The sequence below is a fragment of the Atractosteus spatula genome, chromosome 3 (assembly GCF_055471065.1).
Source record: "Atractosteus spatula isolate fAtrSpa1 chromosome 3, fAtrSpa1.hap1, whole genome shotgun sequence".
Classification (NCBI taxonomy): Eukaryota; Metazoa; Chordata; class Actinopteri; order Semionotiformes; family Lepisosteidae; genus Atractosteus; species Atractosteus spatula.
The window spans coordinates 62,198,743-62,226,361 of record NC_142708.1 but is presented as its reverse complement, the minus strand read 5'-3'; the positions used below and the strand labels follow the sequence as shown (position 1 = coordinate 62,226,361).

The window sequence follows — 27,619 nt, the reverse complement described above, 5'->3', positions numbered from 1 at the left end:
GATTTCAACCAAAAAAAAAAGTTTGAGGGCAGAACCAGTTTGAAATTTTTTTTGAGTTTTTATTATTCACATTTTGATCACAGGAGTATAGTTGGTGTGCATAGTTTCCAGTGGGTTCGGACACTGGGTTGGTTTGGGTTGTCATCTGGAGAATACACTAGCCCTTGCAGGGAAGGTCTTGTTGAGCAAATTCACTAGGAGAACCAGGAGGGCAAAGCTTGAGGACAGCTTTTGTGTAGTCAGTCTTTCAATCTGTGTGGTTGCTTTGCTGGTGGAATCAGCATTGAAGCTTGCAAAGGCTTGTGAACCCAGGCTCTGTTTTCAAGAGGAGTACATGACTTGTGCTGTAACCTGGCATTTGTGGACATGATGTGTTATCACATGCGAGCCATGGATTAGTAACAATACGGGGACAATGTTATTGAGCTATTGAAGGCCTGCTGAGCACCAGCAGTGCCAAGAGGTTAATTAGATGTGGCTCTGGTCACTGTCCTTGAGCAAGCAAAGGTCAGTATGTTTGCTATAAGAGAGGCAAGACAGAAATGTGAACCATACCAATGTGAAAAGGCACATTCTGGAAGACCAAACTGGGTAAATTAAATCTGACTGGTAATTTAAACATCCTTTTAAGGCTTTAAAAGCAGCCTTTACAAGTGACTGTCAAGACATTAGGGAAGATAGCCATATCTAAGAACAGCTTTGAATGGATGCAGTTTACAGTTTTGGTTGTCCAGGATGGTCTCTCACAAGTTTGCTTCTTTGGCTCATACATTAGGAGTTGAGCATGGTTGACTGTAAAATGCATTTAAAATACTCATTATGCAATATTCAATAATACAGGGGAAAGGGCTGATTGGAAGGGATTACTAACAGTTCCCAGAGCCCTACAAGAACATCCAGACTGTTTTTTGTTCTGCTTGTTTAATTAATTGCTGCAGTTATTCATGTAATTGGACAGTTCTAAAACTCCTTCCCAAGCCTCAGAAACACCAGCATGTCTTACTTGTATTATCCCTTGAATCACATGTGTATTTAAATATGTATTACCTGTGAATGACTTGTTGCATATCAATGATAAGTTGATCTGTTAATTAAGAGTTCCAATCAGACCCAGAGAGTGACAGCCCAGGAGTGTCAGAGTTTGGAAACCCTCTATTGATCATATTAAGGTGCTAAATACCCTAAAGCTTTCAAAACGTACGCAACATATTTTCCACCTAAACCATTTCACCAACATGCAGCCCGTGAGCAGAGGTAAAGGGTAAAAATATTAAGGATCATGATTTTTCAGAAATTGGTCCTCCGGCACAACTGAAAGTGAACGATTGAGGAAACAGAGCCATAAGTAGTGGTTTTGCCTTGTCATAAAAACTTCAAGCAGTTGCCTGAGTATCAAGATTAGGATGTATGATTTACAAAATTTGCTGATTTTCAATCTCTTTTTTACCTTTAACTCGAGATTCAAAAAGCATGAATTAAAAAGTAACATAATTGTACAGGATGTTTTAAAACATACATGAGATTCCACTTTGTAATCCACGATGAGCTCTATAATATATAATTTATTACTTATTTAACTGGACCAATGTCCAGTTCTTCTTCTTCTGGACACAAACAAAAATTCTGGACGTAAACAAAGATCCATGTATGCAGAGACACAGAAAGATGAGTCATTTAATTATTTCTGACCGTGGGTAATGACACAGCGATGATGAAGTGTGACTTTATCACGCCATCCTGAGATCGGCACAGGTCTGAGGAGTCCAGGATTTTTCTTCTGGGTCTCATGGGGAACCTCACTGCTGGAGGGATGAAGGGAGAAACACTGAGGAGTGTGGCTGTGTACGAACTCCACCCCACCCTACAACTCCCACCAAGCTTCCCAGGTTAACAAGTCTTAATTGGCCACTAATTGCCATGTTCAGAATGGTATTTGGAAAAGGTTCCTGACTGGATATGGTCCAAACAGGAGCTCTTGGCCAAAGTGGGGACATTTAATCTTGGACTAAGAGCCCATTATTTCCAGTCCAAACTCCGCTCTTTGGTCTGTGAGAGTGTTTGCGAAGCTCCCTAGGGTAGTGGGACTAGCTGGTCTGAAATGGTTTGGTTCACACCACAAAGTGCTACTGTAGTTTCCCAAGAATTTGCAGTTCATAAGGAGCCTGTTTTTGTAAGCAGTAAACGACAAAGTATGCTGGATATTCTAAAAGAGACTTTAATGCACAAAAAAGACAATTAAGCACATAAAAATGTTTTTTTGGTAGAAAGGGCCTCAGATTACCAAACTGTAATCGAGAGCATTATCAGATATGGTATAACAGTGTGGTTTGGTAATTTATCAGTTCAATTAAGATGCCAAATTACCTGTCTCATCCAAACAGCTTTGAAGGTCTTGGGAGTGAAACGGCACCCCTCCCTGCAAACAATCTTTGAAAAAGCCATAATCAAACAGGCAGAAAAATTATATTAGATCCTTCCCACATCCTCAATTCTGAATATCAACTTCTTCCTCCTGGCAAACGTTTAAGGGGTTCCCAAATGTAAGTCTAACAGATACAAACATTCCTTCGTTCTACTATCCATTAAAGCTGTCAATACAAATGGCAAGGATAAACACAATTTTTGACCTTTACAATCCACTTGTGTGCAATATGTTTTGTAATGTGTTAGAAATGTTATGTTATTTTAGATTAGATTAAGAATGATGTCCCATTGAATACAACAACAGGAATGTCAGCATACTTCAATTTTGTTGACAAGTTGTTCTCATACATTGTATAGCCCCTTACCCTAACCACCACGGAAATAAATGTACACATCAAAACTACAATTGCAGAAAAACAGACCCTTGACCTGGATGAAGAGCTTCTTTGCTCTGTGCAATCCTTGTAACTCTGTCAGGAAAAGTCATGAAGATTTTTACTTTGATACACTCTCTTATGCTGAGATCTGCACACTATCTTGCATTTTAATATTTTTATACAAACAGAGGTTCTAACCAAACTGCAAAGCAATATTTGTCTCTGGGGATTGTTGGAATTTTCTTCTACAGTGAATGTAATTCCTTCACATAATATTTTAATTTAATTTATTCTGCAATGAGTCTTTTCTTTTTTTTTCTGCAGAAACATGTTTCCCCCCAACCTGGTACAAGCCTGCACACAACAGGTAGGTTACTGTCTTATACCTTTATGTGTAGTGTGGATCAATGCACTATCAGACCTTTTATTAAATAATATGGCATTTGACATCTAGCCTTTTATCATGGTTTGAAGGAGGCAGGTGTTCTAAGCCTTGTGCTGGTCAAAGTTTGGACAGGCCTCAGAACAGCTCTTCAGAAAATTGCATTAGTAGCTTTTTCTCTGACCTGAAGGAAATTGGCTTCTCAGTGCCACTTTAAAAAACACAGACTTGGCTGGCTGTGACAATGGTGCCCCAGATGGATGTTGCTTGCCAACAGACATTAGTTGCCATAATGCAAATCTCACCTTTCGTGCAGTTTCCAGTTCTCCCAGTTAGAATTGAGACAAGCGTATTTTCATTAATCTCCTTAATCTTGAAAAACTGGGCTCAGTTGGCAGGTGACACATCCCAACTTGGAAACATGTTTGTAGATTGTAGTCTATGTCTGCTAAGCTGCTCAGGGCTGCCCTGTAACATCTGTTTGATACTGGTTCTCTGACTTAGTTCTGGATTTTGTACAGCTAAATGAGAAACTGTGAAAACAGAATAAAGATGTATGATCTGAAACATGTACAGTAGATATCCAAAGGGCTGAATATATACTGTAGGTGACCAGAGTTAAGATAAATGACTGAGCTTAAGGTTTTTAAAGAAAAATTTTGTCCCTTAGGAATTTTTTCTTTGGTGTTCCTGATGAGCAACAATTGTTTCTTGTGCAGGAAATGATCTATCACCCCTAAAAAGTATTAACTTACCGGTTTCTGCTGAAGAACAAAACGTTTTTATTTCTCTGCAAGAGAAGACAACTTGCTTTTGTTTAAAGAGTTTGAAAAGGATTCGTAAGAATGGTGCCAAATATGTCACAATATGTTTTCATGAGATGGTGGATCAGAATCCCTTCAAAGGAGATGTGTTTTGTATTCAAGGAAAGGGAGAAGATATCAATAACATCATAAAATACTGGGCGGTCTGGTAATAAAGAGGAGGCTTTTAACACGAATCAGTGTGCTAATAGATATTCAGAGACGTATGCAGCAGCAGGGAGGGATTGGTATCATTCTTGTCTTGCATTTTAAATGGAAGAGGTTGTAACATGCCGGTTGGTGGCCATATTTGGCTTTCTGAACTGGCAGCAGAGCAATGGGCTTGTAGCATGCGGGAGGGTCCGGAAACAGGCCAGTTTGAGAGGCGGCCCGCTGAGGCCGGACAAGGAAGGGCAGCTGGGACAGGACACTGACTGCAGGGGACACTGCTGGCCTTGGAGCTGCGTTCCAAGCGCCGTCATGGACTCATGGGTCCGCTGGGACTGACCGAGAACAATAGAGCGAGACGCTTGCCTGCTGTCTTCAGAGAGGAGATGTTTTTCCTCCTTGTAAAGAAAGGCACCGTGTTTTTTGCAAGATCTGTTTTCTCTCACAGTAACACTCACTCCACCTCTCTCAACTCATCATCCATTTACTAATCGCTTTACGTATTTAACCAGTACAGGAGCCAGAGCTTATCCTAGCAAGCAGTGGGAGCAAGGCTGGGTACATGCTGGACTAGAAGCCAGTCCATTGCAGGGCATGCAGACACAGACACAAAACAAACACACACACATTCACACCAGGGCCAGTTTTCCCAGAAGACTATTAACCTCCCAGCATGTCCCTGGACTGTGGAAATCGGAGGAAATCTAAACGAACAATGGGTGAACATACAGACTCCACACAGATGGCCCCCCAGGAATTGAAAACAGTGCCCCAACCCTGCGAGGCAGCAATGCTAACCACTGTGCCACCAACCTGCCCATCTCTGTCAACCCTCATTTTTAATTTTACGAATGACAAAGGAACTTTGATCGCTGCCTTCTTCAGAAAAGCGTAGAAGTATACAAAGAGCATAAGATTTTGTCTCGGACAGACTGGCACAGATGGATATTATCAAGAGGGGGAAGATGCGTAGATTATATGGACAGTCTTCGTGATTTCAGGGCATGACTCACTTCAGTATAGCTCACAAAATAAATGTAAATTAATATAAAAGCACATGAAAGTGTGGTAATAAAGGAGGTTAAGTCATGGGTAAGTTATTTCATCTTCATATAAACCTACGTATGGGATAGAAAAAGGTGAAGCCAAATCCACAACACTTACAGTAGGTCTCAGCCAACAAAGCTGTGTGCTTGCACAGCAAAGACGTTCAGGAAAATGATGGTTCAGTCAGGATATCTGTCACAGTTCACTAAACATCTCTGGCTTGTTAAAGTTTGATCTTTTTTTTTTGCCACGCCCTACTACGGTGGGTGTTTTAGAAGGGTAGGGGATAACAAGTTAAGGAGACATTTTTGATTAGCTCAGCTGAAGCCCAGACTTGTAAATGCACCACTGGCATTGACTAAACCTGGAATACATACTGTGTAGACAATCGCTAATGATCTGAAAAGACTGAACATCCAAGACTAGTCAATGCAGTCTTCTCTTTTCTTAGACTTTGTATCCCACGCAACTCGCACAGGGGCTTTGCAAAGAGATTGAGCTGAAGGACTCTTCGAGAGAGAATCCAAACAGTGCCAATTGTGTTCCGAGCACTGGCCGGATGATTATCTGTGTTTTTCCATTCTAGTTCAAGACGCAGTACGGCAAGCGGATGATCACTGTGATGGTGGTGGTGAACGAGACTGTCCTCAACCTGACGAACTCCTCCCAGGAGATCCAGAAGGAGGAGATCATCCCCATCCCTGGCTCAGTCAACGGGGTGAACGCCCTGGGCCTGGTGGTGTTCTCCATGTGCTTCGGCCTCATCATCGGCAACATGAAGGAGAAGGGCCAGGCTCTCCGGGATTTCTTTGACTGCCTCAATGAGGCCATCATGAGGCTGGTGGCCATCATCATGTGGTAAGGCTGCATGCCACTCTCCAAGCCAGTAGTCTACACAGCAGTTTAACACTCAAGCTGACACAGAGTCCTGAGCTGTCTGTCGATCTGCTAGTTACTGTGCAGAGCAGATCCTCAGCTCATGGCTGAATGAGATCCTGGGATCAATTAACTAATAATCACCACAGGGCCCAGTGGGCTAAATGGCCGTCTCCCATCTGTAACAGTTTCCATGTTCTCATTTACACAAGTGAAAGCACTGCCCTAGAGGCTGTCAACAGCATCTCAAGCAGCTTCATGCCCATTTGGTACTTTATATAAGCAGCCAGTATTAAATGATGTATCGCACTGCTCAGCAGTTCTAAAACAAAAAAACACAAAGATATATTTTTGTTCTGATAGGAGAAACCATGGTTTGATGCTGTAGTTGAGTTGGTCTTTGACACAGAGCTGTAATATGCAATAAATGGTAACACACATAGACCTGTTTGAGTTTTAATGTATGTGGATGTAATTCTTCAGAGCTGGTGTGTCGACAGTGGTGGTGTGGCCAGCTGCATCGCTGACTTGGATACCTTTGTGACTGAGCAACCTTTCTCAGGCTCTTAAATATTGCTGACTGATGATGTCCAAACCATCCTGGCACTTAACAGGCAACTGCCTTTACTGGATACTTACCAGCCTCCCCCAGACAGGACAGAACAGACAGGTGTACTGAACTTTTACAGAAATCGTCTCCCCATCATTGAAAGATGAATTGTTTTTCCTTTTCCTGTCATTTTATTAGAAACATTTAAAAGAGTTTTTCAGCCTTCCATCTAGAAGCACTCTGCAAGACTGACCTCTTCCTTTCTTCCAATAGTAGTCTTCCCTGGCTTTTTCTGAGCAGAGGAAGTTAAACACTGGATATGATCACTGTTATATTTCATCACGCTGATTAGCACGGAATTATCTGTGTTGGAATTTAGAGTTAATCTTTGTGTAGGAACTGATAGTCTTGAGATTGTGTTTTATGTTTACTTTTTTAGTTCCCTCTTCAGATGATTGTCTGTACTATTAGCCTTCCTTCTGTGAAAGTACTTTCAGTCTTTAGTCGTGGGGTATTTAAGGATATTTAAGGATCAAGAGTGACTACAGTAAATTCAGGTTAATCCAGTGTCTTATACTACACAATGGAAGGAACTAATCATTCATTTATATTAGATCTAAGAAGACAATTAGAGGAATTCTTGTTTGATCAAAGATCGACACTGATCTATGTGTGTTACCACTTATTGCATGTTACAGTCTCAAAGGTTACCTCTTCAGCATAGGTGTTTTGTTCTCCCTGTCTTAGGTACGCTCCCCTTGGTATCCTGTTCCTGATCGCTGGCAAGATCGTGGAGATGGAGGATATAAGCATGATGGGAGGACAGCTGGGGATGTACACAATAACAGTCATCATCGGCCTGTTCATTCATGCCGTGTTTGTGCTGCCTACCTTGTACTTTGTGGTCACGCGGAAAAACCCGTTTGTGTTCATCGGAGGGCTCCTGCAGGCCCTGATCACAGCCCTGGGAACATCGTCCAGGTAAGAACAGCTACAACATCCTGGCAAGACATACTGGACAAGGAAAAGAGAATTGCAATTCTAAAATCCTGTCTTAAGAGTGAGTCTTTTCAGAATCGTAGCCTGCCTTCCAGAGCTAGCTGTAACATTGAGCGTAGTTTTCTTACACACGCCAAATAGGTTTGTTCTTGAGTGCTTACGGAGAGCGCTGATGCCAGCAGATGTGTTAAAGTGCACCAAACAGGATTTGTGATCCATCTAGGTCACTTTGTTACTAGTAGCGAATTGATTTGAGGATCTCATCAATGAAGCAATGATTCAACAGCATAGCAGGATAGCCTGTTCCGTACTCAAACCACCCTTTGTGTAAAGACGTGCCTCCTGTTCTTCAGTACAGCAGTAGCGTAGTGTGAGCCTGAGCTTGTACACATGGTCCTCCGCTTCATACCGTGGTCCAGAGCGCCACAGGTCAGCCGCACCTTTCCCTGTGTCTGCTTCAGCTCCGCGACTCTGCCCATCACCTTCAAGTGCCTGGAGGAGAACAACAACGTGGACAAACGCATCACCCGGTTTGTCCTGCCCGTGGGCGCCACCATCAACATGGATGGCACGGCGCTGTACGAGGCCCTGGCCGCCATTTTCATCGCTCAGGTGAACGGGATGGAGCTGAACTTCGGCCAGATCATCACCATCAGGTACCGAGCTTCCTGTCCCGCTGTTAAATGGCTCCAACAGGACAGACCAAGTGAGATGAGAGACATACAGAATAGTGTCCCAGTAGCGTATTTTAAGTACAGGGTATATTCCAATACTTTAAAAAAATATTGCCAGATAATAGTATTTTTAAATGCATTTACACAATAGAAAGTGATAATATGTTGATCTTTATGTTTAAATATATTTCAGTAATGCACTGATAACTGTGCATTACTACACACAGATACTAATGCGGATGTTAGTCCCATGTTAAAGAGCCTTAGGATGTGTAATGGGACAGTAGGTTTTATAGGTAGTTTAAAAGGCTAAAAGAAGTAAATAGATTGAATAATATTTCTATACTGATTTTTGTTTTTTATATTTCTGTGTCAGGTTGCTGGTTTGTAGAAATGAAACACATATGAGTGCAGATGAACAAATCACTGTGATTCCAGAGTTTAGTGTTCAGTGGTTCCGTGTGCCCTGTTTTGTTCACTTCACTTTCATGGTGTGTGATGATAATACATCATGATGAGGCACACCACAAATGGGAGTTTCGCTAGTCTGTGTCATTACATTTGGTGATTTAAAATAGTTTCAGAAATGTTTAAGATCTCAGACATAAGTTGTTTTTTAGATGGTAATGTTTTTTTAAAAAAAGCAAAAGTGACTTGTGATTCTGTATAAATGTCATTTGAGAGATTTTACTTAAAGTACTTAAGAAGCAGAATTATGCTGAATTTATTCATATATTTCTGTTGAATCGTATCCAATTCAGGTTCACTGTGGCCTGGTAAGCACTGGGCACAAGGTGGGATAGGTCCATCACTGGTCATACACAGAAACAAACACACACACTCACACCAGGGCCAGTTTTCCCAGAAGCAAGTTAACCTACTAGTATAGGTTATACACAGACAGCATCCCAGGAATTGAACCCAGGGCCCCAGCAGTATGAGGCAGCAATGCTAACCACTGTGCCACCGAGCTGCCCTTCTGCTGAATTCTGAACCTTATTTTGTGAAGGACTTTACGTCCAGCTGTACTGCACTCTTTAATGGAAGTGCTACCTAGTTGCTAACAAGCACTAGGCAGCATAGTGTGCATGTTAAATGGTCTTCTGACCCCTGAGTCAGGGGTCATTACAAACCCCTGGCAGGGCTCTTGCTACGTTGCTGTGGATCTCTCGAAGGAGGTGAAGCTGCTCTGTTTCCATGGCTTTCAGCATGCCGAGCAGCCTCAGCAGGCGCAGGTGGGAACATGCTGCTGTAGAACGTAAGGTATTCTCTTTGCTTGTGTACCTGTCTGACAGGGCAGTGTGTGTTTCTAACAATTCTGCTTTCTTTTTCTCCAGCATTACGGCAACAGCTGCCAGCATAGGAGCAGCAGGAATCCCCCAGGCTGGCCTTGTAACCATGGTGATCGTGTTGACCTCTGTCGGTCTGCCCACCGATGACATCACACTCATCATTGCAGTGGACTGGTTCCTGTGAGTACTTGCTCAGCAAGCGACTTGGTCCTGTTTTCCTGAGGCCGTGTTTTGATTTCTGAAAACGGCAGGACATCGGCAAGGATACCTTGTGTCTACAGTCTACCAGGGCAAGACAGACTGTGCCTCCTGGCTTTCCACCCAGACAGACTGAGCATTGGGTAGAATTGTGGGACCCTATCTCCCTTGGACCACGCGATTCACTTACTTGCACACTCAGTAGTCAAACATACATGGTTGTAACATATAAAAAGCCAAGTGCAATTACAGGCACCCCTGCACCTTCCATTAGCTCATTCACTCAAACAGCTCTGTTCAGCAGGCTGGAAGAGGCACCACTGCCATTCCAGAGTTGTCCTAGGTAGGTTTGAAGCAGTTAGGGTACCCCCTGTTATTCTGCTGCTCCAAAGCCCTCTAAGAACAGGCCTTGGCCACCAGTGTGAGTCAGATGTGGCAAAAGCTCAGCGTGAGCATGTCAGGGAGAGAGCTCCGTCCTGGTTCTTGAATCTTGAAGAAACAACTTCCTTAAGAGGTGATTTAAATCTTACTTCATGCTCCAGTAGTGCAGTGGTTTTAAGCCCAGTGTGCTGAAGATAATTGCTTAGGCAAGAGCAAGTCTAACAACTGAATCTCTAAAACGGTAGTGTTGCTCCTTATTTAGTCACTTTCTTCCCCAAAGGGTTGTGGGAGTGTGGAACAACCTCGGTCAAGTCGACACTTTGACTTCTCTCAAGAAAAGACTAAATGAGGTCTTCGGCTGATTTACCAACAGTAACTACTGTAAATGGTCTCCTCTCGCTTGTGACCTTTCTTTTGTTCTTATTTTCGTAACGCAATCCGACATCTTCCAAAATGAGAATGCCGAAAAAAAGGGCAATAAACTGTTGAGGACAGCTTTTGAAAGAATAAAGTTTATTTCTGTGTGCACTTTTCTCCAGGGACTAAATGAAGATCATTAAACTAATTTCTACTGAAATGTCAATTGGGTTTCAAATTTAAGGTTTCATTATACTCCCACCTTGGCTTACACTCCACAGAGCTTTGTGAAGCTGCCTTGCAAATTGTTAACCAAAGAATTCTTCAAGGCCATGAAATAATTGACTTCTTGATTTGACGTTAGAACTGTGCTTTTAGGTTAAAGTCTAGTTTTAGTAAAACCCCACATTGAGACACCCTGAATGACACACTTTCATAGCATCTCCAGAGTCGTGCTCTATATATTTTTCTGATGTGCATCCTGTACTTGATATTAACACAGAACAATAATTAGTTGGCCAACTCTAATTGATTTCATTTTTAAAATACCCCCCCCCCCCCTTCCCACATTAAAGCCCGAACTAATTAGAAAAGCCCTTAGCTCTGTTTTAACTAGGATAGAACACATGGATAAGAAGAAGATACTCTCAGTAGTGCTTAGCTGGAGAAAGTGGACTATAATGTGAACTGAGGTGAAACACTGGAGAGCTACAAATAAGTATTCACAATTTCTGGTTAAAAAAAATTATATATTAATTACATATGAATGGGAAGACACTTTTGCCATCAATAAATTAAACACTTGGCTATATTCGATTAATAAATATTGGGGATCTTAAACACCAGAATACCAATACACCTGTTAGATATGAAATATAGAGTTCAACAGAGATGGTCAGTGGGGAAACTGGGAATATCCCAGTTCTTAACGACTAGGAATTAGTTTTATAGCCGATGAGGAGATTGGGACCTTTCAACCACCGGTGTAAAGTGATGGATAAACACATCCAGTGTAATCAAATCCTGGTCTCCTGTGGCAGAACTGCACCCACAGGTCTACAGTTCCCATCTCGTGTGTGTCTTTGTAATTCTCTCACTGGGGAAAGCATGAGGAGGGGGGGGGCTGCCCTTTAAGGAGATGGAGCCTTTTCAAAAGCCTACAAAAGGTTCCTTGTGTAAGCGCAGTGGGAACCGTGATCTGCCAGGTAAAGGGGGGTTTAAAGGTGTTTTACCCTCCAGCTGGGGGCCAGAAAGGCATTTCTTAAGCTGAGATCTTGAGGGAAGAGGAGTCCATTAGCCCCATCAAAACTCATTTGAGAACTTGTCAATGGGGAACAAAAAAAAAAACTCCATTTTCCTGGAAGTACAAGAAGGATGTCAAATGATAGGCGCGAACAGGGAAGGTCTCTCTGGAGGAATAGAGAAACTGTCCTCAGCTCTGCTTAACTATGGTACTGAAAATAAAGAAAACCACAGGGATGGGAGGATTCGGAGTTTCCTCCAGTAATATGTGTTTTTTTTTCCATGATTTGTTGCTTATCGAACACGATGGATCGCGCCAGTGTTTGTTTTTCATTTGCAGGTGAAAACTCTTTGCTCCTAGCGATTGGTGCCCTGGAGAGTAGTAATCGGAAGTGTTACTTTAAAAGCGTCTCTTCTGCGCTCTTGTATCACTGCTCTCTCTCTCCAGCCATTAATTGCTTGTCCTTCCCGCAGGCGCCCCTGTAGAATAGCTGCAGACAGAAGACCTGTCTCGGTTTTCTGCTCAGAGTAGGCTCCTTGAGTGCACGCTAGTACATTACGATGACATGGGTAAAATGTTGTCTTTTAAAGTAACATTTTCCATTTGGTAAAGCAAACAAGTTGCGCCACGTTCAGACGAGACATGACTGCGTCTGCTTGAACTGCAGTTTAGCTGGAAGAAAAATGTTAATGTTGTTGCTTTAACAGATTCTTATACAAAAAAATATGAATAAAAGTAGGAACGTTTGTTCACTTGCTGTAGCTTAAAAATAAGTCTCATCTTCTCGTTTCTGGACGTCTCTCTGAACGATCACCTGCAGCGCCTCCAAGTCACTGTTCGCTTTTGGAATGAAGCCGTGCTCGGGAAAAAAAAGCACAGCAGACGAGCTCAAAAGCCTCTTTTACCCTTTCTTTTATACTGTATGTCTCGGCGGGACTCTATGGATGATGTGCTTGTGTGACAGGCTGAAAGATAGCCCCACGCCGCACAGTGGAGTAGCTCTGTTTTCCAGAAGTGACTTGTTCAGTTAGTTCGGTGCCATTGCGCTCAACCTCACCCACTCCGTGTCCTTATAACCCACAGGGACCGTCTGCGCACCACTACCAACGTCCTGGGCGACTCTATCGGGGCGGGCATCGTGGAGTACCTGTCCAGGCATGAGCTGCAGTCGAAAGATGCCGAGATGGGCAACTCGGTGGTGGAGGAGAAAGAGCTGAAGAAGCCCTACCAGCTCATATCCCAGGAAAACGAGTACGAGAACGAGAAACCTCTGGACAGCGAAACCAAGATGTAGTGTTCACACGCGTTCCCGGGTCTTTCTTGGGGAAAGGGGGCATTTTTCTTTAAAACAACAACAACAAAATATACATTGCGGGTGTCGAGAGTTTCCCAACCACCGCATTCATTTGTTTCGTGCTGTTGCTGTTCTCGTTTTTTAAAAATTCGCTCAGTCTTACTCTTGGTTAAAAAAAATAAGATAACATTTATGATAAAGGCATGGAATTCTGGCTCACACATATACTGTAGGCGTACGTGGGATGAAAAACTTGCACCATGTATACATTAAAAAAGAGAAGGAATTGGGTACAATCCTGACCATTTTTCTATTTGCTTTTGCTGTGATAGGCCATTAATGGTTTTGTACAGCCGAGCGTCCATTGTCAATAGATACCGAGAGCCTTGTAGTTTAATGCTAAATTTGCTACATTTACTAGTTTCTGTGGGATGGGGGGAAGGGAGGGGCTTCTTTATTGACTTTTTCTTCTTTTTTAGTTTGCCAGCTGCATCTTTTTAAGCGTTAAGGTTTAAATGGCATTTTTTTATTTTCAGAGGTAAACACGTTCCAGTGTGAAAGTGCCCAATTTGTCCAATCTGCGAATATGAGAGGAGTTGGCTATTTTTTTTTAAAGGAAGGAATTTTAATTAGGGGGAAGTTGAAAAGCGTGAAGTGTGGGGGGTGAGGGTTTGCAGGGGTTCGCTTCGTCACTTATTCTAATCTTTGCCTCAGAGTTTGTGTTCTGAAAAAAGAAAAGGGCACCCGTGGGGATACGGGCTCAGCCGTGTCGTGTTCACGGTATCTGCCTACCGCGACACACTGCAGGTCTGCGGCCAGTACAGGTTGGCCGGCTGTGAGCCTCGTGCTTTGTGCGCCTTTCTTGCCTAACATTAGCCCTGACCCTCGCAGAAGCCTGGGGCGGACCGGTTGGCGTATCTCAAAATCGTTTTCATCTCATACACAGCGTTAATGCCCAGCCAGAGTGCTGAAAACATTTCACTCTCAACTGAATTTTGTTTAGCGGTTACGTTATTTTTTTTTCTTTCCTTTTCAAAGCGACTGAGTCCAATCAGTACCGTACGGATTTATTTTACAGGTCCCTTCTTTTGCACAGGATTAGTAACAGGGTTTGGTAGTGTGCAGTTACAATACATACCTGATACACAAACTCTAATGACACACACCTCGGGCATTTCGGTTTAGACTGAAAGGACTCCTAGAGTTTCAGTAACAGTTTTTGGCGCAACCAACAAAATCTGCATTTTGTGATTGATTCGGAACAGTTTTGAAATATGTGGAATCCGATGTGGGTGCTGCTAGTAGGAAGGTATTCTTCAATTACTTTCCAACCTTACCGATTCAAAACCTCACTGGCCACCAATGCAGAGTGGTGAGTTTGGGGGTGATGTGTTGGGACAAAAGTGAGTGCAGGTGACTGTACCTGATATCCTAGGGGTTAAGAGTATGCCCAGCAGTGGGGCCAGGCATTGCCCCGAATCTCTCTTTAGGGTCTGAGCAATAAAAATGTACATTTATTGTTTTTTGGGAGATATGGGGTGCAAATAGTAATGAATTTAAAAGTCCATGCAGGCATTGGGAAGGTTATTAAGCTAAATGTGAAATCCTGGCTCCAAGTGGTACCCTAGACAACAGTCACCAGACACAGAAAGGATTAGGCACTGAGCCGAACTCTATATCTGGGTAAGCTTTATAAAATAAAGTTTCCTTTATACATTTTTAAAAGTTTTATTGTCAGGTTTGAAAATGATGCATTTGTTTTTATTTTAATTTTATTTTGCTGTTATTGTTACAAAAGAAGGCTACAATTTACCTACAGAGTTTTGGCACTGTGCTTTGACAGAAGCCACTTCAGTGCTAAAAAGCACAGGCGCTCACTTGATTTATATGAAGAATATTGATTTAACTAATATTTGATCTTTTGTTCTTTTAACAGTTGCCAGGTTGTTTTTTTTCTCCTATAGTAGGATAGGTAAACTGTGCCTTCTAATATCTGTGGCTACAATTTAAAAAAAATACATAGATGTCCTTTAATGACAAATTTTTATTTTGCTAACAGACATTGTAGAATGTAGAAATGTGTTTCAAAATTTTTATATAGAGAATTGTGTAGATACATGTGTACATTAACTGTAGAGAACTTGGAATAATGGTTTACATGTGGAAACTACGCTGTACAGTTGCTGCAAAGACGTGGTCTTTATATTGATAACTGGACAGTCCGTCCATCCAACACTGTCTGACACACACAAATTGTAGCACAATGTGTTATGATTGTATAAGAACTAACTCTAATGGAAACTGTGATTTTTTTTCATTTTAATGTTTTTGGGTTTTTTTTTGCTTGGCATTTGCAATTGGGTCTGTATGTTAATGCAGCACACGTGCGATTTGATATACAAAAATAAATAAAACATAAAGGTAGATTTGTCTCCAGTAAATATAGTTTTAAATAAAATCTCAAAATGAAAATATTGAGATGACTGTGCTCCCTTCTTCAAGATCCTCTTCTGTTTTTCTTGTTGTAAGGGTTCAAATTTGCTTTCTGCTGTGCTGTGTTCCATTTACATCAAGAGCAAATCAAGAGCAACCACCCCACACACACACAGGAACCAGCAAGTCACTGGATTCCATTATTCCCCGGGTGCAAAAACACGAATAAGAAAGGTTACAAACAAGAAGGCCATGGGCACAACTAGTTTGTCCATTGCCTGTAGCTCACTGATTGGAAGATCTCATCCAGCCAGCCCTGCCTTGACAGGAGCCAGGAGTCTGGCTTTGACATCATGACAGGGTAGCCTGTTCCAGACCTCTACAACTCTTTGTGCACCATTTTGGGCCATTGTTCCTTCATCACATCACCTACCCTTTCTCACCTCCATCCAGCCTGACCTTTTTGTTTTGCTTGTCTTTTTTTATGAAGAAATAAGGCAGTGTGTTGTGAATAAAATAAAGTTAACAACAACAACAACAACAATAATAATAACATCATCATAATCATCATCACTCATACATTTTTGAATACAGGTTGTGGGGAAGCTGGCAGACAGTGGCAGGATACAGCCTGGACAGGATGCCAGTTTATCATGGGGCACTCACATGTGGCAGAAAATGATGCCCAGACTAATAGACTTCCCTTCATGTCTTTGCACTGTGGGAACACTAAGATACAAGCCACTGTGATAGCACCATCGTCAAATACGATACATAGCTCAAGCACTGGAGCCCTTTATTCATGCCTCATGACATTCTCATATAATTTAAGGTGGACAGTCAAATACAAAATAAGTACAGTATTTGAAAACTGTATTGTGCATCATTGGAATGACATACTTTAATTAGTATTTCAATTGAGAAAAAATGATTCAAAGCCAATCCAAATGAAGTGATATGCTACTAGGCGATAGCAAGAAGAATCTTTCCTTTGTCTTTGCGCAGAAAACTGGAACTTTGAAAAGTTCACTGCACACTAAGATAAAGAACAAAAATATTTAAAAAGCCAGTTATGCTATATAAAACATTTATTACATCACTATTTATAATCATGCAGGTTTTGTTTCCAAGGAAACAAGATATCTATATTTCACTTAAAAATATATGCAGACTTTTTTTAAATTACATCCTCATTTGGAAAAAGCTGAAAATCTGCTGTCCAGTTAATAATCCATGATTAATGATACACGCTTTTGGGCTGTTACAGTTCTAACTGCCTGCCCATTGTTTACTGCTTTTGTTTAAACTGGTGGTTTCAACAGTTCCCTACTGAAGATCCTCACAGGCAGGGTCACGTGCTTTCCTCCAAAAGACTTGCCTGGATGCAACAGTGCTCCATAGGATCTCAAGTGCAATTGATAGGTTGGTATAGTTTTAATTTAATGTAATCACAGTACAGTAGATCAATTAGAAAATAACTTTGTTTCAAATCAAGGATGCCAACACTTCTGTCTGCATCTTAAACTGTCTACTCCGGGGTGAACTAGACACATCTGTGGTATAAAAGTCATTCTTACTCAGGCTTACTACCTGGATATCTCATGTTCTGTCCCTGCTGATGGCCCCAGCTGCTGTGGAGTGTGCGCACTACAGCTGAGACTGGATACTCCCAGAGAATTCCCTGAGGATTTTATACACAGACTAGAACCCATATTGGAGACTCTGCTTTCTCAAGCTCAGCTCTCAATCATATAATTCTTTTTCCTAACTTGTGCTCCCATTAATGGACCAGTGAGCTCCAGGACTGTACCATCTCTCACCACCTTCCAGTGGCTCCATATCTGACAGCTGTGTTCCAGCTGCCACCCCACCCCACATCACTCGCCATGCTATCACATTTTTCCCTGGATATAATGCTGCTGCACAGCACTATGTACAACGTCTAAACTTCACTTACCAGCCTTGAGTGATTGAAACCAACTTGTCCCAGTTTTACAGGCGGCACAGTGGCATGGCAGGTAGCACTGCTGTCTCACAGCTCTTGGGTCTAGGGTTTAACTCTGAACTGGGGCACCCTCTGTGTGGAGCTCGCATGTTTTTCCAGGTGTCCTCCCAGAGCTGTGTTGGCCAGGTTAATTGGTTTATCTGGACTTGCAGGGTGCAGTCCTGCCTCGGGCCCTGTGCTTCCACAATAGATGTCAAGCTGTGTAGACACCTCCCAGGAACGATGAGCAATAAGATTACCAGGGCAAAAAGAAACACACACATTATGGAATGTGTATCACTGGAACAAGTGAAAAAGTTAGGACGTTTTTACAGGGCTAGATTTTCAGACATATTCCAAAATTTGAATTGCTATTTACCGTGCAGTCATTTTTTAAAGCAGGCAGGTGTTAAAACCGATTTTGCACATCTGGAGTTCTGTTAAGGGTGGTATGGTGGCACTATTGTTAGCATTGCGGCTTGACTGGCATTAGGGCCCTGGATTCAATTCCTGAGATGCTATCGGCGTAGAGTTTGTTTGTTCTCCCCGTGTGGGAGTGGGTTTCCTTTCACAGTTCAAAGACATGATGTTTGTCCATCGACGTCGACGAAGACCACGACTATCAAACGATTATTAAGATTTATTGAAATGTGTCCTGAGATGGCTGATGAGTCCAGTTTGGGTACGGAAGTATCTACCGCGAATATGGCAGTTAAGACCAGTGTTTGCTGTGGCGGAGGTGCTGACAGCTCTGGCTTTTGGTGTCTCACGCTTGCTTTCGGCCTCGGCCATGCGGCGTTCTCCTGCAGGATCTGTTCCTCTGAGGATCTGCCTGCGCCATGCTGTGCGATCAGATGCGAGGCTTTCCCAGATGTCGACGGAGATTCCTAGGCTTTTCATGGAGGTTTTTTGACTGTCCCTAAAGCGCATCTTGTGTCTCCCAACTGCGCGCTTTCCCTCTGCCAGTTCAAGAGCAAGAGGGAAAGACGCTCATCGTCCATGCGTAGGACATGTCCGGCCCATCTGGCCTGAGGTTTAAGCAGCAGGGTGTGAATGGTAGGTTAATTTACTCCTGGGAAATTGGCCTTGCTATGAGTGTGTGTGTGTGTGCGTGTGCTTGTGCTTGCGCTTGTGACTGTGTGTGACCTGCGATGGACTGGTGTCCTGTCCAGGGTGTACCCTGCTGTGCGCCCATTGCTTGCCAGAATAGGCTCTGACTCCTTCGTGACACTGAATTGGATGAAGGGGTTCGAAAATGGATGGATGAAGTTCAGATAAAACATTTAAATTGCTCAAAAGGCTATAGTGAACCTGTTGATATTACTGAGATTTGAAACGAAGTTTTCCAAAAAAGAAACAAATAAATAATTCTTGGGATAACCTAATATAACTAAACCTTTTGTTGGTTGTCCTTCATTTTATCTTTCTCGGAGTGTGACAAACAGAATGCTGCTTGCAAGATTTCACTTTTTTCATAAAAAAGATTCTTTTTTGGGGGTGTGAGATTCTTTTTTTTGTGCAGGATCTTAGCCAATCCACTGTTTACCATCAAAATAACTTCACTCCAGGAATAAGTGAATAGAAAGCAAATCACAGCTCTACTGCTGAGCAGACCATTCAGTTTTCCTCGATCAGAGAAGGGGGATTTACTGGCAGGTGATTAACGCAGCCTACTTTTTACTGTCTCTGTGTGTCTCTCTCTCACACACGCTCTGTACAGAGACCAATGAGAGGCCTCTTTCTCCCCTTCAATTCAGGATGACATTCTTGCATGGTGACATCATACTTTTAGAGACAACATCAAAGGGCTGGGAACCCATTTTGCAAATGAGACACAACCAAAGGAACAGATAAATAGCAGTGCTTTCTATCTCCTCATGGTGCTTTTTGATCCTCAATAGCATGGCCTGGCAATACCTAATACCCAACACCAGGGCTAGGCCTGCAGTGCTGACAGTTTAGGACTGAGCTAGGGAGACAAAGAGGCTGGAAAAAGTTGTCCTTTCTGAATTACTTACAACAAATCCTCCCGAGTCAAAATTAAAAACCAAGAAGCTTCTTTCCACGTGCATCCTGATTCGCCCTCAGAGTTGCAAATGCACAAATTCAGGACTTAATGCTCTACGGTCCAATGAGGAGACTCTGTTGCTCATCTGTTTTGAAAACAGTGGAGATCCTTAACACGAGCCCTTTCCAATTCCCCAGGACTGAGTCCTGAATCTTTTGCTCCCTGTCTCAATGCACAGCTTTCTGTGCAATCACAGCTACCCAGAAATCACAGGTGACGTGTAAATGCAAGTCCCTGTCACAGATTCAGAGGCACAGTCTGTAGAGATTCCTTATTGAGCCTGTGCTGAGGTCAAAGGTTCTGGCTCAAGTCTGGGCTATGCTGTGAGATTTCTTGCCCTCTGTAGGCAAGGGGTCAGGAGGCTGGGAGTTGCTGAGAACACGTGGAGATCCCACAAAGTGTAGCAAGGCCGACTCGAACACAGAACCCAGCCCCTTACAGACAAGAGACAGTCCAGTCATGACACAGAAACAGGCGTAAAATCACTGGCGCTACCTCACGGCCAAAATAACAACATTTGCGTGAAATATATAATACCGCGTTTATACAGTAGCTTACTATTCAAGGGTGTTGGAAATCACAGCGCACAAAAATAATGGAAAGGGCAAACAGCCCCATTGTTCATAATTATATATTTTTTTAATTTTATGTTTAATCTGATTCACTCTAAATTCAGTCTGTGCCACATGTGTTTATCATATATTGATCACCTAAAAAGAGCTTTAGCATAAAGTTCGTATTTTGAAAATATTAGAAACGATTCACGTGAAGTCAGGTTTTTGCAAAATGCCGGGTGGGGAGAGGTTAGAGGGGATTTCATCCTTAGAGGGTGTGTCCCCAGTACAGCCAGTACTGTTAACGACACGACAGAGAGACAGAATCACATGAGCTTGATCGGCCGAATGGCCTCTTCTTATCTCGGGCCTTTTCTGTTGTTAAGCCACAAACCTTTTGTTCTTGCATCGGTGGAATTAAATACTTTGTTGTATCTTGTTTCATGAGTCTCAGAAATCTTTTAAATTTAGACTCATCCGACCAGAGGACTTTATCCCCGTAAAGCTTTTCAATGCTCGTCATTACCATCCTCTGTCTAGAGTCACACCCTAGGACAGCACAGCTAAGTGCCACGTTGGCGTGGTAGGCTCGAAAAGTAATCCTCTGGGATGTATAGCGGGGGAATGAAAGCGGAACTAGTGTCGAGTTCGTATGGGAAAGGTGCTACTGTAAGCGTCCGCTGCCACCTGCTGGATGACAGCTGAAATGCCCACAGATCCTATAATAATGTCTGTGTGCGAGTGTTGACTTCTCAAAATCTTTAAATAAAATCTGACATCTGATTATGTTAAAGTATCAACACAAATCAGCAGGAGAGGTAACTTTCTAAACTTACAATTAAGCTAATGTGCCTATACACCTGTTGACCTAAGATCTTGAATGACTTATTCTCCATTTAAAATATTAGATTAAAAACACTGCATTTTCCAGTCGTTTAGTAGATTTGTCAGTAGTTATTGAATTTAAACAACTAAAAAAATGGAATGCATACAATTTTTCAGATTCAGTTTTCTCTGCTTGCTGTGGGTTTTAAGAAGGCTGTATAATGACTTCTGCTCTAGGTTTTCTTATTGTTTTTTCACTTTCCAATACCCTCTCAAACAGAACTGAGTCTTTTCTCGAAACCATTTGCCTCACTCCATTTCTTTGCCTGCTCTCTCAGAACATAGAAACACAAAGAGGTCCAGAGAGCCTATATGTCCCAATCCGCTCATTTCGATTTCTAGTAGCTGAATGATTTGATGATCTGATCCAGCTGTTTCTTGAAAGACGTCAGGGGTATTAGTTTCATGTTTCAGCAACACTGCCTATTTTTTGTTTGGCTTCAGACCAATAAATTAGTCATATGTGCTCTTTTGCTGCTTGATTGATTTATTTTCTCCCCTGTGCTGGGCTCATTGACCATCTTGGAGTGGAAATATGTTTTTAGTAAACTAACCTGGGTGCAGGAAGCAGGCAAGTAGCTGAAAGCAATTTAATTTTAAATAAACAATATTAAGGATTTGAAAAAGGCAAGTGAAGTAGCTCTTTTATAGGAATAGTTCATGTTTGTACATGATGTACACACTATGGCTTTTCAATGAATAAATGTAGCTAACACGACAGAAATGCTAGCAACTGACTTAAATATCAATGCTTTCAATTGCAGCAAATGGACCACAGCAGAGACCCAGATTGTGACATAACCAGCTCCAGGCAGTCAACAATTGTGCCCAAGTGTACACATTAGAGCCCTCTCCAGCCCTCTCTTTCAGCTTTCAACAACAAGCAACTCTCTCAGCCATGTGGAGTCCCACTGTTTCTGCCACAAGACAGATTTTTAATAGATAACTGTTTACTGAGAAAAACATACAAAATCTGCATTTCTATATTGTGATGTGTCCTGTGTGCCTCTGCGCGAACAAGCAAGGCGTTTTGTGATTAGTTCCAATTCCTCTGTGGTATTCGACTAGCAATCAGCACAGGAAGTCTTCATTTCAAGAGCCATCTTGGGACTGGGTTTCAGTGTAATACATTCATGCAGCACAATCGCTTGTGGGATTCTTGAAGTGTGAGAGCAGAACTTATATCCTTGTGCCACCAAGAACAAAACTAGGCTTTTTGTCATATTAAGGTAATTATTATGCAAATGCTAAAAGATGGTTAAGAAATAGCTGGAAAATGACCAAACACAACACACTCCAGAAACCACCAATGTCAGTGAGAAGCCTCACTGATAGTAGCAACACCAGTAGTGACCAAAAAGTTTTTTCATTGAGAGACCGAAACAATTGCTTCTGGAAAAATGATGTACAATACAGTATATAAGCGACACTCCTGACCTTGTTAAAAAAAGGGTTCCCAGGCTGTTGTCAACCTACAGGAACAGCTTCGGAATCAAGCCTATCACAGTGCTGCTCTCTGCTGAATCACCTCACTCAGGAAACAGACACTCAGAAAAGAACATCATGAGAGGAGGAGATATGTCAAGTTCAAGTTCAAGTTCAAGTTTATTGTCATTACACTCATATACATGGTATATGGTATAACGAAATGCTATTTAGCTAGCTCTCGGACATAAGTAGTACAAAGAGAAAAAAAACAACAACAATACAATTGTGTAGCAAAAGAAAGACAGAGATAACAGGCAGTGTGCAAAAATCAACAACAGACGATGTGCAAAAAAACAACAACAGGCAATGTGCAAAACAACAAAAAGGTAATAGGTTATGTGCAAAAATATGCGTCAACAGAATAAAATAAAGGGATAGAAATTATGGGGAGTGAGCTTTTGACATGTATGGTAGAGGTAGATTTTCAATGTGTGTTTGGGTTTTTGGTAAGAAAGAAAGGAAGAAGGCACTGTGAGGTTCAGATCATAGGTGAGAGGTGAGGCGAGAGTGAGAGTGAGAGTGAGAGAGGCTGGGAATTTAACAGTTTGATAGTGCGGGGGTAAAAACTGTCTCTGAGTCTGGTAGTCCGGGCCCAAATGCTCCGGTACCGTTTTCCAGATGGTAGCAGATCATAAAGTCTGTAGCTGGGGTGTGTGGGGTCTTTGATTATGCTTAGAGCTTTCCTCAAGCACCGTCTGTCATAAATGTCCTGTATAGATGGGAGGGTAACCCCAGTGATGGACTGGGCAGTTTTCACCACCCGCTGTAGGGCTTTGCGGTCAGCAGCACTGCAGTTGCCATACCACACTGTGATGCAGCCTGTCAGTGTGCTTTCTGTAGTGCATCTGTAAAAGTTAGTGAGGATCTGGGGACATATCTTAGCCTTCTTCAACCGTCTTAGGAAGTACAGGCGCTGGTGCGCTTTGTTAATCAGACAGGTGGTGTTGAGAGACCATGTGAGGTCCTCGGTGATATGGACACCAAGGAATTTAAAGTTACTGACATTTTCCACTTCAGTCCCGTTAATGTGGACAGGGGCATGTCCGGTTTGCAGTTTCCTGAAATCAACGATCAGCTCCTTGGTTTTGCTGACGTTGAGGGTGAGGTTGTTGTCATCACACCATGTTGTAAGGAGATTGACCTCCTCCCTGTAGGCCCTCTCATCATTGTCTGTGATCAGACCTACAACTGTGGTGTCATCGGCAAACTTGATGACAGACCATCAACCGAGCCCGTCTGGTAGTTAGCAGCTACGTGATCCAAGGATCTCATCCAGCTGTTTCCTGAGAAGCCGGTGAACCAGCTGTGATAACATAGTCGTGTAGCTTGTTTCACACTCCCACAACTCTTTGGGCAAAGAAGATTTACATGAACATCCAAGCAGTTTCCACCTGTGTCCTCTGGTTCATATTTTGGAGGATTCTGCCAGGTAGACTTTGTCAGTGCTTCTGAAGATTTTGAACATGTGAATTAAGTCACCCTGTAGTCTTCTCTGTTTAAGACAAAAAAAAACAAACCTAAACAGTTTCAGTTCCTTTTGCCTGTCAGGTTAGGACATTCCTTTAAGCACTGTATCCTGTAGCTCTTCTCTGGACTGACTCCACTGATGCACTATTTTTCTTTTAACCATGTACTAATTGTACATAGTATTCTAAAATAGTTCTTTAAGGCTTTCTGTTCTGTCATCTATGTTTTTAGTAGAAAATTTGCAGTCATTCTTTTGTTTCTGTAAAAAAATACAAAATTAAATCTGGACCTTATGCAAACACAGCATACATCCTTCATTTTTAACTGGTATTATATACTGCCACCACGAGAGGGCACACTTTCCCCAAAATCCTATTTTTGCATCTGATTGATTCGATGATACAGGTGAAAACACTGACGTAGGCAAATTAACACGTCACATATTACAGTCTATATATTAGCTTATTATTTCTAAATTTTGACACTGAGTTTTTATAGTACTACTGTGTTATTTGTAACCCGTATGAAAATGATATATATGATCTATGTGTAGAAATAGATATTCCTACAGAGATTTGAGTTTCTTCTTTCTGCTGTAGTTCATGCTTTTCCTGTCACTTAGCCCGAAGAAAATGACATGACCTGAAGCAAAGTCTGTGTGACCAAACTGTACTTCCCCCAGACTCGCGTGCGTGACCTCTCCATGATTGATGTCCTGGGTCCCCTGGGCAGGAACACCATCTTTTTGAGGTGCGTCTGAGTAAACACAGGAAGCTGGAAATGGCATTTCCTGTTGCAGGAGCAAACGGCTTCGTTAACGGGACAAGATAGCTGATGTTTGGACGGAAGGGGCCAGTGTCAAAGGGAAACTGCCACCACTGACCGCTAACATTTGTAGAAAACAGTTTTTTAAGAAGTGAAACAATAAGAAATGTTCGATACTCCATTCCAGTTCTCACTACGCAGACACAGTAATGGAAAGAATTATGGTTTTTTTCTGGTTGCTATTGCACTCTGTTAGTATTTTATGTTTTTTCTTTCCTGTGTCAAATCAGACATAAGCAGCCATCCCTGTTACTAGATTCTGACTCTACAGGCAAAAAGGTGGTGTCTGACAAGCAGCCATCAAACAAGACAACTGCTAGCTTAGGTGATGTGTGAGATTATAATATCTACACACACCATCTCAGTGCGGCCTCAGTGTGGTTGTCACCTGCCTTGAGACCTCTGGAACAACTTCGCAATGAGACAGAACATTGCATTTAATCATTTAGCTAATAGTAAATGTCTGTTACACTTACATTTATTCATTTGGAGGATGGGTTTATCCAAAGTAAATCAAAATCACATTCAAGATGGATAGGGTGCATGTGACAGTAGAATTAACTATCTTCAGCTGTCAGGAGTCAATACTCAGGCTGGGGCGATATCATCAGTGGAGTTCCACAGGGATCCGTACTCAGACCACAGCTCTCCCTAATTTATATCAATGTCTAGATTCTGGTAGAATTTGTGAACTAGCGAAGTTTGCAGATGATGCCACAGTAAGAGGAACAGCAAACACCATAGAAGCTTTAGATCTTTAAATTAGAAATGAGATATTTAGAGAGACTTCAATACACCTGACATGACATTTCATGCATGCGAGTGTAAAGTGCAAGTTCTGAATGCAGGGATCAAAAACCAGATGGGAAGCACTGAGTCTGGATAGGCCACTCATGAAAAAGACTTTGGTGTTTGTGTTGACACATCATTCACATCTTGTAGACAATGTTGGGCACCGATAAAAAAGGCAAACAGTATTAGGATATATAGTTAAAAGATACATCCAGGATATCAGGGAGAACATTGTCAGTATATTCCCAGTATGGGGAAATGTTGGAGAAATATGAGCTCCAGGGAGGGAATTGTGGAGGCCCATGGCTCTGAGACAGGCCTCTGGACCCCTGCTCCTGTAGAGCCACTGGCCTGCAGGTTCTACAGGCAGCCTTCAATAGCCCAGGGTCAGGGGCGGGGAAACATGTGACCTCCTAATAATTAAACAAGTGACCGGGTACTGCAGCTCACTCTTCCCTCTTCACCTGCAGTGAGAAGCAGTTAGACTTCACACCAGCAGGGGGCAGAGTTAGCAGGAGACACACAGCAGCCTCACAGTGGGAGACACAGCAGCCCCCCAGCGGGAAACACACAGCAGCCCCACAGTGGGAGACATACAGCAGCCCCACAGTGGGAGACACCACAGCACCACAGTGGGAGACACTCAGCAGCCCCACAGCGGGAGACACACAGCAGCCCCACAGCGGGAGACACCGCAGCCCCACAGTGAGAGACACTCAGCAGCCCCACAGCGGGAGATACACAGCAGCCCCACAGCGGGAGACACCGCAGCCCCACAGTGGGAGACACACAGCAGCTCAACATCGGGAGACACAGCAGCCCCACATTGGGAGACATACAGCAGCCCCACAGCGGGAGACACCGCAGCCCCACAGTGGGAGACACTCAGCAGCCCCACAGCGGGAGACACACAGCAGCCCCAAAGCAGGAGACACACAGCAGCCTCACAGTGGGAGACACAGCAGCCCCCCAGCGGGAAACACACAGCAGCCCCACATTGGGAGACATACAGCAGCCCCACAGTGGGAGACACAGCAGCCCCACATTGGGAGACACACAGCAACCCCACGGAAGGAGACACACAGCAACCTCACAGTGGGAAACACACAGCAGCCTCACAGTGGGAGACACACAGCAGCCTCACAGCAGTAAACACACTGTAGTCCCACAGGGAGAGAGAGGAGAAACTGCTTCACCAGCTGAAACAGATTTCCTATTTTAGATTAAGAAGGTCAGCTTGAGAAAGCACCAAGTGGAATTTCCCTGAAGTGGAACAGCCCTACTCTTACAAAACTGCACCCTGGGATCTTTAACGACCAAGTTCGTCATGATCTGTGTTTAACATCTCATCAAAGTCAGCGCCTCCTACAGCACTGTGTTCCCCTGTCACCATTGAGGGGTTCTGGTGTGGAAACCCGGGGCTAGAGGGAAGAGCGCCACTTACTGATCCAGCAAAACCACTTGCAGCACCTGGATTTCCATGCAGGTCTCCAGCCCCAGTACTGAACGGGCCCGGCCTGGCTGAGCTTACGAGGACAGATGACATCAGGAGACAAAGTGGTGCTCCTGTCACTTAGCTACAGTGAATCCAGAGGGCACACCAGGTTTACACTTTACGCCAAGTGTGAACCACTGCATGCTAGTAACCTGAATGTGCACTATACATGTCAGATTCAAGGGGCCAATCTTGAAGGCACAGGTTCAGTGGTACTGTTCCAAAGTCTACCTTTTACCATAGAACTTTCCCACAACCAACTTTCACAGAGGGACAATATTTAGGTGTGAGGTTCTGCAGTTAGTTTGAATATTCTGTCTTGTTCTCTTGGACTGTGTTTTGAGTTTTGCTCTCCACAGGTAGAGGAACTTTAATTTGGAACAGAGAGGACTTAGGAAAGAGAAAAAAGGGGCATTTTAAGGTTTCCCTTAAAGGAGAATTCGCAGAGAATAAACCCCAACAAGAACTTTGTGCACAAAAGGAAAACAGAGAACAAATGAGCAGGAAAAAGAGTAGAAGGCTGTCCCTACACAAAGAGCTGTGGGCGTTTGGAACAGGAGCTC

The 27,619-nt window shown here is 42.9% G+C and overlaps 1 protein-coding gene across 2 annotated transcripts in view; it reads left to right on the top strand.

Annotated features, from left to right (window-relative positions):
- The window catches only part of slc1a3a (solute carrier family 1 member 3a), a 34,309-nt gene extending 18,772 nt beyond the window's left edge, over positions 1 to 15,537 (top strand). For both annotated transcript variants that reach the window (XM_088911735.1, XM_088911734.1), the window contains exons 5-10: positions 3,126 to 3,168; positions 5,788 to 6,059; positions 7,375 to 7,608; positions 8,088 to 8,282; positions 9,638 to 9,772; positions 12,855 to 15,537. In XM_088911735.1, the coding sequence (XP_088767861.1) occupies positions 3,126 to 3,168; positions 5,788 to 6,059; positions 7,375 to 7,608; positions 8,088 to 8,282; positions 9,638 to 9,772; positions 12,855 to 13,065 (1,090 nt within the window). In that variant the 3' untranslated portion in view covers positions 13,066 to 15,537. The remainder of the gene's footprint in view (positions 1 to 3,125; positions 3,169 to 5,787; positions 6,060 to 7,374; positions 7,609 to 8,087; positions 8,283 to 9,637; positions 9,773 to 12,854) is intronic.
- Positions 15,538 to 27,619: the final 12,082 nt, after the last annotated feature.